We start from the raw sequence: 8,981 nt of genomic DNA, 5'->3' as shown, positions 1-8,981 counted from the left end.
TAGAAAGGACTGAAGTGCTTCTCAGCCAGACCTCCACAGTGGCTGTGTTAAGTTAGGGCTACATGTAGGGTGCCACCTTCTCTGTTCCACTTTACCATTTTCAGAGAGCTATTCATGATCCCCTTCAAGCCTCCTTATCCAGTACTATTTCTTAGGTTTCTTTGCTAATAGATTATACTTGAACCCATTAACCTCCTAACCCAGGTTTAAATGTGGTCACGTTGCACTTCTAATTTCTTTGAATCATCTACAACTCTACACCATGATAATATTTCTCAACATGCATAATTGGACGACCAGCCCTTTCCTTAGCACTAGGTGTGGCTCAGTGCTTCCTTCCCCAGTATCCTGCACTCAAGGCAATTGTAGTTAAACACTATAGTTCTCAGGATAATCTTTGGCTCTTAGTCAAATGAAAAGAATGGCAGAGTAAGAGAGTAAGCTAAATTCTAAATAATGGATCTTGGTAGAATGTTTTAATCCCCCAAAGTGAATAGGCAAGTTATCAAGATCCCAGGTCAACTTGGTGGAATTTCCACCTGTAGGAGGCAGACTGTGATTGCCCAATTTCCCATATCCAGGTTAAGTCCTAGATCAACTGGCAAATGCCCAGTGGTCTTCAAGGTAAGTCTGGGATGAGATTAAGTTTTCTGTAAGTAATCTCTCTCACATACACACACACACACACACACACACACACACACACAGTAGATATGATGGACCTTAGAAATTCTCTAGTGCAGGGGCTTTCAATTATTTTTTCTTAATAGTTAAACTCCCTGCCCCATCTTTTAAAAAATAAAATATCATTTTGAACTATATCATAAAAGGCAAATAGAAGTGGAGCTGGTATGATTCTCCAAGGGCCCAGTCTCCTACTAGGGAGTCTTCCATCAGTAGGGTCAAATACAACCTTGTGCTTCAAATGAGGACAGTAAGACCCAGGGAGGTTACATACGTTGGTCACACAATTAGTGTCAGAGGAAGGTCTCAAACCAAGGACTCTAGACTATCAGGCCAGTGTTTTTCCCTATGTACACTGCCTCCAATTAGTGAACTGTTTGGATTATTAATCATGTTCTCTCCTCTGGTAGTCCAGCCTGCCAGCTTCACAGGCCTTACTTCTAGGCTCCCTGAATGTGACTATAGGTCAGTGGTTCTCAACCTGTGGGCCGCGACCCCTTTGGTGGTCAGACAACCCTTTCACAGGCGTCGCCTAAGACCATCCTGCATATCAGATATTTACATTACGATTCATAACAGTAGCAACATCACAGTTATGAAGTAGCAATGAAAATAATTTTATGGTTGGGTCACAACATGAGGAACTGTATTTAAAGGGCCAGAAGGTTGAGAACTATTGCTATAGGTGGTTTAGGAGTCTGGTTGCTTTACCTGTAGGTGGACATAGTCATAATCATCCATCCAACTCCTTTCAGAGCCATCACTGCTGCTACAGTCAGCTACGGGCTGATCCTTGCTCAGGTGTAGGGGCACCGCCTTGTTGAGGGGCTGGGTTTTGTGGTCTCCAGGATGCAGCAGCTGCATCTGGGATCCAGCATGGGGGTACTCAGTGGAGTTCATGATGCTCTCGGGCCCATTCTTCACATGGGAGCTGCCGGGGCCTGGCCTAAAGAGGGCTTCTGCATTGGTGTTGATTGTTGTGGTGAGCTGCTTGGCATCATCAGGCACCGATTTTGCCACCATCACAAAGCGGTCCAGATCATCACACTTGTTTTGGGGCTTGTTGACCGCCAGGATATTCAGGGACCAGCTGCACTCATTTAAGTCATGGCTGGTTTGGCTCAGAATCTGGTGGGAGTCTTCCACTCTCTGCAGCTCCCGCTTCATTTTGTTGTAGAGAATGAGTTCCGGGAGGCAGGAAGCATTTGCTACAGCGCCCTTGGCAAAATGCAGGTAGTCCCTCAAGAACAACTCCACCTTGTCCACTGCGGTGCGTATCTCATTGATGTGTCGTTCCATGTATCCATAGCACCTCCAGTCCGTGGTCGTGACCAGTGCCATTAGGCTGGAGACGCCCATCTCCAGGGTCTGCTGGAGCCGATGGAGTCTCTCAATGGCTGTGTCTGGGTCCAGAAAGAGCCTTTTGTCCTGAGATGGGGAGGCTGAGAGTGAAGATTCCTTTGAGGTGGTGGAAGATGTGGACATATTACTCCTGGTGCTGCCTGTACTGGAGAAAGATAATCGGTTGATGCCATCTACCACATCCTGAGTGCTTTTGGCGTCCGCTGGGTTGTGCAGAGGGACATCGTAAACACCGTCTCTTTCTTCAGGGTTTGCTTTCTCACTGGTTTCTGCTGGTGGTTCCAGAAACTGTACCCCTCGAGGGACATCATACGCATCATTCTGAGTGCCCCCTGACAGTCCCAGCAGTGAGGGTGGGTGTTTCAGGGAAATGCTTGGGTGTCTTTGTGCTACCAGTTCAGCAGCTCCCGTAGCATCACAGTTATATTTCATGTGAAGGTCATTTCCCACCAGTTTGGTACTGGTCGGGGGGATGTCATACACGCCCTCAGGTCTGACATCTGGCCTTCCAGCTTGTCTCATTGGAGGGGGGAAATCATACTCTTTTTCCCTGAGCCCTGCTTCATCTCGGCAAGCAGAGGGTGGAATGGCATATACCTGAAAAGTAAGTAGAAACCGAAGCTAGTATTTGTTGAGTTGGCTCATGTGAACAGGGAAACAACTACACATTAAAATGAAGGCCTGACCCTGGCCAGTGTATCTCAGTGGTTAGAGTGTCAGCCCATGCACCAAAGGGTCCAGGTTTGATTCCTGGTCAAGGGCAGGTACCTGGATTGCAGGTTTGATCCTGGACCCTGGTTGGGGAATGTGTGAGAGACAACCAATCAGTGTGTCTCTCTCACATCAATGTCCCCCCCCCTCTGTCTCCTTCCCTCCCCAAACCCTCCCTTCCAGTCTCTCTAAAAATGAATGGAAAAAATATCCTTGGGTGAAGATTAACAACAACAACAAACAACAAAAAGAAAAAAAGAAGAAGGCCTGGATTTTCAGGCCTGTTTACTGCCTCCTCTTCTTCCACCCTAACCCACTAATGAGAGGTATTTCCAAGGTCCCACTCTGCTCCCACTTCCTTCGTCCCTCCCCTGGCCCCAGTGCTGCCTGTTATGTGTGCTCTGCTGGCTGAGTGGCTCTCTCTGGGTCCCAGCCTTGGAGGATTCAGGCTGAGAGGCAGAGTATGCATGAACACACTGCACTAGGTGTCAGAAGACCTCAGGTCTCTCCCTGCGTCTACCAGCTGTGTGATACTTCATAAGTCACTTGGGTGTTCTGAGACACACTTCCCTCATCTGTAAAATAAGGATAACTGTACTTCCATGTAGGCCTCCTCCTGAGGGTAGCAGAGTGAATCAAATTCATTAACACAAATACATGGACAGAGTGTGCTGTGACACTCTATATACATATGACATATATTAGTTGCTTGCCAAACTGAATGAATGATTTTACCTTCTTATTGACTCTCCTTATTGACTACCCTGTTTTTAGGGGCGGGGGGGAAGGAGGACTCTAAATATGGAATCCATAGGGTTATCTTTAGTTATTGCCTTTTCTTCCTCACTTTCTCCTTCCCTCCCATCCCTTTAGTCTCTCCCAGAGACTAGTTTTTCTTTTGGTTTGTCCTGCCTGCTTCATCCCAGTAAATAAACACACACACCTTTTGCTGCTCTGTAGGAGCTCACTTACCCCTTTAGTAGGAGGGATGTCATAGACCCCTTGAGGTTTCATCTCTCCCCCTGGAACTGAAAACACCGGGCCTTTCACCGATGACGGAGGGATATCATATACCTGAAAATAAATACCTGAGTTCAGGGATGTCTTATACTTGCCATTTTTTATGCATTCAAGCTTTGAACTAGGGATTTATTTACCAGTTTATGTACATCCTTCCTCTTTTACAGCATTCTATATAACATGGAGTTGGTGAAATTTTTTTTAATTTCTTATTTTTTTTTTTACTTAGATTGAATGTAAAAATGATCATAAGTGAAATATCTACACTGTCTGTACTTTAAACTGTAGTTGATATTATATACTTCCTGAAATAAAATGATAAATTGATAAGCAACAAAAGCTTTGTCAGACAAAAGCCTAGGATTTCTTGATAAAGCAAATCCAGGAAATATAATTTAATAATGTTGGCTACAAGGGCTCCTGAATAGACAAATCAAGCTTCATATGAAATGTACATAATTTGTAATTTTATTTTTACATGTAGTGCTGAAGGAATGCCACCTGAAGTGCTCCTGTCCCATGGGGACCATGGGCCTGGTACGTACCCCTTGAGTGGAATGGGAAGGAGGGATATCGTAGATGTCCTTTTGGTATCTAGATGGGTACTCGTACACATAGCCATGGCCTGTCCGCACGGGGGTTACCACCTGTGGGCAAGAAGACAGAGAAGTGTAAAATTGCAAGGCCAAGTTCTAAGTAAATCTCCTAGCCTCCTCATCGGACACTCTTCCCTCACTGCCCCCATCAAAAGAAAGAAAAAAATAACGAAAAACAACAATAACAACAAAACAACCCAAAGAAACAGAAAAGGGAGAAAAGGAAGGAGACAAGGGGACACGAGGCCAATAAACTTTAATTCCTCCTGAATCCTCATGAAGAACAAGTCCCTGAAATATCTCTATCTCCCTTCCCCATGGTAACAAAATCATCTCAAAGCTGGTCAGATAAAGACTCAATTCCCAAAATGTGCTTGAAGGGAGAACCACTTTTAAGTTGTGAATACCCTAGATTATTGCTTTGGAGCCTCAAAAGCCGGGCATAGTGAAAAAAAAAATTTAAGGCTCTGAAACTATTTGTAAAATGAATAATGCAAATTGAGTTCAGCCACTTAAAATTCCTCTCATGCCTTCCCCAGGACGCCTCTTCATCTGCCATTATTATGATTATAACTAAAATTCCACAGGTCACTAGAGTACTTTCATGAAACCAATGCTCACACAGTGCTGCCTTTAGAAGCCTCCAGTAGCTTTCAATCTAATGTAGGAAACAAATTAAACACGGAGTCAGGGAGTCCTAGGAACAGAGCGCGGGGCTCTAATCATTCTCCCATTTCCACCAGGGAAGCAAACATCGCAGACAGTGTCCAAGTCCAAGGGCCGGCAGAAGCCAAATCCACGCATCACAAACCGGGGGCCAATGTCAATCACACCAATTGCACCCAACAGGCTTGTGTTTTCATATCTACATACTTCCCTGTGTCCTAAGCACGGATAGAGAAATTATTTGAACTTATACTCATTTTGAAATATATTTAATCCTCCCAAGGCTTCTAAATTGCCAGGGTCTTATTTCTGCCTAACCCCTGCCCCTGAATGACTGAACGGCGCCCACCTCCGTGTTGCCCATGGAATTTTTGAGAACAGATCTTGCAAATTAGGAGGAGTTGATTGTTCCCTAAGAAATCGTCATCTTTAATCCTTTCTCTAATATGAAAACTCTGGCGTCAGGCTGCCTACAAACGATGTGAAAAATGCTCATGTCTGTCTTGTGCTGAAAAGGGTGGAACTCAGCCAAATGCACCAATGCTCTTCTCCCCAGTGGCTCTAAAATGCCCCAGTTCAGTTTGGTTTTAAATCCCTGATGCTTGTGGCTGATTGCTTCTTGCAATGAAGGTAAAAGAGATTAGAATGCAGTCACCACTCCATCAAATCTCTCCACTGCCTTCAGTTTAAAAAAAGAATCTGTTGCTTTAAGGTTTGTTGGCACAGAGCATACAGAAGTATTCTATCGAGTAGCCACTGTGTTGTGCAGAGCAAACCTTCCTTATTAAAGCAGGATGCCCTTTGCTCAAGAAAAACACACTGTTCCTAATGCCCTCATATATATATATACTCTTCACTACTGTTGAGGAGAGAAATAAAGTATCTTCTCTTTGTCTTTCTCATCAGCTCCTCTATTTGGCTTTATAGTAGCACACGCTCACAACGCAGCCTTTGTTCATTCTAAAAGTTTCTAATAGCAGATTCTCTGCAAGGTTGCCAAGTTAGCAATACTGCTAATGGAAAACCAAGGCTGGTTATGCCGAACAGCTTCATCTTTAGTTTAAGAAGGGAGGGGGGTGGGCGGTGTTGGGATCTGAAAATAACCCTTGCTGAAATGTAAACACAGGACATGACCTCGGGAAGGCGGGGCATGGACAAGGCTTTTCCTTGCCTGCTTCCCTGGCAAAGCATTAATGCTTCCCAGTATTTAACTTCTCACTTCCTGACAAATGTCACGGAACCCCAACTTGCTCTCTCTTTCTCATTTAGAGGATGCCTGTGGTCATCTGTTTTTTTGAAAAACTTTGTATTCCAAGCCAGTCATTTTCCCTTGTTTATGCATTAAAAGAAACAGATGGTGCAAACCACAGGGGGATAAAGCCAACAAAACACAACCTCCCCGCTTCCAGCATTCCCAGTGTTGCCATCTAATTCACATTGGTCCACAAATGGCCTTTACATGGGACCAGCATTTGCATCTGGTCAGACACATCCAGGGAGTACAGTAATGCACTCTGACGCCCGAAAGAATGTGGAGCTGGAAATGGACTTCTGGACGCTCTCCTCCCCTGCCCATCGCTTGGGTCGCTTTCCTGCCAATTAATTGTGTGTTTTCTCCTCAGGGGAAAGTGCTGACTGTTCTGTACCTTACAAAGTATCCAGTTTTGTGGTCCATCAGGCCTTTGCTTCCTGCTTGACGTAGTACTGTCCCTGAATTACTGAACCCCAGCCTACCAGGAACACCAAGGTCTAGCAAAGGGGACATAGGTTTTGGGAGAATTCTCCTGAGCAGCTGCCAGCAAGGTACTGGTGCAACTGCCACACAAAGGGCATTTTAAACTAATTTCCTCAATGAAATTCCCAGTTATGTCTTCATTCCCTTACCCCCTTCCCTCCCCGTTCATTTTTCTTTTCTGCGTTCCTTTCCTTCTATGTATTTATTTATAGCTACAAGAGCTTAGACTTAGGAATGACCAAACTGACCTCCTAGCTCATTAGTGCTGCCACCAAGGGGCTAAGCTGTGGGATTCCTGGGCTCTATGACTGACGCTGCTTTCCTGATCACCCCGGAGGAGGACTGGCACTTGCCAAAGCTGGGTTTCCTGTCCCGATGAGGAATCGGACCTTCCTCAGCTGTCAGTACCATTCTTGTCAGCTAACGAAGGAGTCTGAAGGTGGACACTGAGGCAGAGAGAAAGGGCTGACCGTAGACATTCAGAACAGGGAGAGTCCATTTAATAAATCGCCGACCTCCCTGGCAGGGTAGGATGAACAGCGCAGGGACTGGGTTGTGTCAGCTTTCTCACTAACGGGCTTCCTTAAAAACAAGGAGTCTGGCACGCCCCACACTTCGATGTGTTTGATTTATACAATTTTGGGCCTCAGGTCCTGGGCAGCATGAGCTGTTTTTAGAGATGCTTTAAATACGTCCACATCTCCTAATTTTGAGAGCCGTGCATGCTGACATTTTAAAGAGGAGTCTGTCTTTGGGGTAGCAGCCAGATGTAGGGAACCCTGAAAACTAACCCATGTGGGAATCCGTGAGCTGGAATAGAGGCCCTTGGGGTCTGTCATTCATGTCTCCACATTTGGTTCAGCTGAGCTTGCACCTGGCCTGCTGCTTAGACACCTGTGGGGCTGAGCAGATAGGGTGAAGGGAGAAGCAGGCTGAGTTCTGTGTAGGGGAGACAGACGTGACACCCTACTGAAAAGAGGCAGCTATTCCTTCAGTTCCAGTCAACTGCCATCCTGAAAAAGTACTGCCTGTGTTCCCAGATCTTTCAAGTTTCAGAAGAAACCAGAAATCTGGATTTTTAGGTGAAATCTGATTTTAGAAATTGGCTCAAATATTTCAAAAGCACCTTGGCCAAACTAAGCATGCCTCTGCCCCCCTGGCTGCCAGTCTTTGCCTTCAGTGGTGTGTTCCTGCCCTCCGCCTTCAGGACCTTGAGAGCCTCTGAGGGAGGCTGGACAGCTCTTCGCTGAGTCTGTGCCTTGGCAAGACTCTGCTTTTAATACACATCCTGCCTTCACACCTCTGTGCCTTTATTCATGCTGTGTTTTTGTCCAAGATGCTCTTCTTCCTGTTTCAGATTCAAATTTCATTCAGTTTTCAAGGCCAAGTAGGGTGCCTCTCTCCCATGAAGCCTTTCCCAGACGGGTACAAGAAGTATCTCCCTTGGCACTCCAGGAGCATATCCTCCATACATACCTGAGGACATGGTACTTATCACTTGTGGTTTGACTGTTTCAGTGCCTCATCTCAGCATTGTGGAGACAGAGATCATTCTTCTTCATTTAGAAAAATTTTTAATTGATTTTTAGAGAGAGTGGAAGGGAGAGGGAGAGAGAAACATCAATGTGAGAGTGGAACATAGACTGGATACCTCTTATATGGGCCCTACCAGGGATCAAGCCCACAACTTGGGCATGTGTACTGACTGAGAACAGAACCAGCAACACCCAGGTGCAGGGGACTGTGCCCAACCAACCACTGAGCAACACCAGCCAAGCCATTTTTATTTAATTTATTGATTTTTTACAGAGAGAGAGAGGTAAAAAAAGGGAGAGAGAGAGAGAGAGAGAGAGAGAGAGAGAGAAACATTGATTTGTTGTTCCACTTATTTATGCATTCATTGTGATTCTTATGTATGTGCCCTGAATAAGATCAAACCTACAATCTTGGTGTATTGGGACAATGCTCTAACCAACTGAGCTACCTGGCCAGGGCCAAAATTTAAATTTTTATAGAGTATATTTTCATGCAGTTGGCAAGACTGTAATATATCAAGAAAAAGACTCCGGTGATATGTTCTACGGGGATTTGATTTTTGGCTCTGGGGAACTTCTAGTGTATTAACTCAAAAGAGACTTGCTCAACTCTATACAATTCGTCATTATTCTTATTGGGAATAAAGCAGTCATATTTTAGGATTTGTAAAC

General features: G+C 45.1%; 1 protein-coding gene across 1 annotated transcript in view; it reads right to left on the bottom strand.

The window, feature by feature from the left end:
• Positions 1-8,981, bottom strand: part of NEDD9 (neural precursor cell expressed, developmentally down-regulated 9) — a 45,273-nt gene that overhangs the window by 4,474 nt on the left and 31,818 nt on the right. The window contains exons 3-5 of the mRNA XM_015567797.1: positions 4,323-4,424; positions 3,730-3,831; positions 1,378-2,643 (exon numbers count right to left, since the gene is read on the bottom strand). Of these exons, the coding sequence (XP_015423283.1) occupies positions 1,378-2,643; positions 3,730-3,831; positions 4,323-4,424 (1,470 nt within the window). The remainder of the gene's footprint in view (positions 1-1,377; positions 2,644-3,729; positions 3,832-4,322; positions 4,425-8,981) is intronic.

Source organism: Myotis davidii, unplaced genomic scaffold (genome assembly GCF_000327345.1).
Source record: "Myotis davidii unplaced genomic scaffold, ASM32734v1 scaffold62, whole genome shotgun sequence".
Lineage (NCBI taxonomy): Eukaryota > Metazoa > Chordata > Mammalia > Chiroptera > Vespertilionidae > Myotis > Myotis davidii.
Note: the sequence above shows the minus strand (reverse complement) of the source record. Positions and strands in the feature narration are given on the sequence as shown.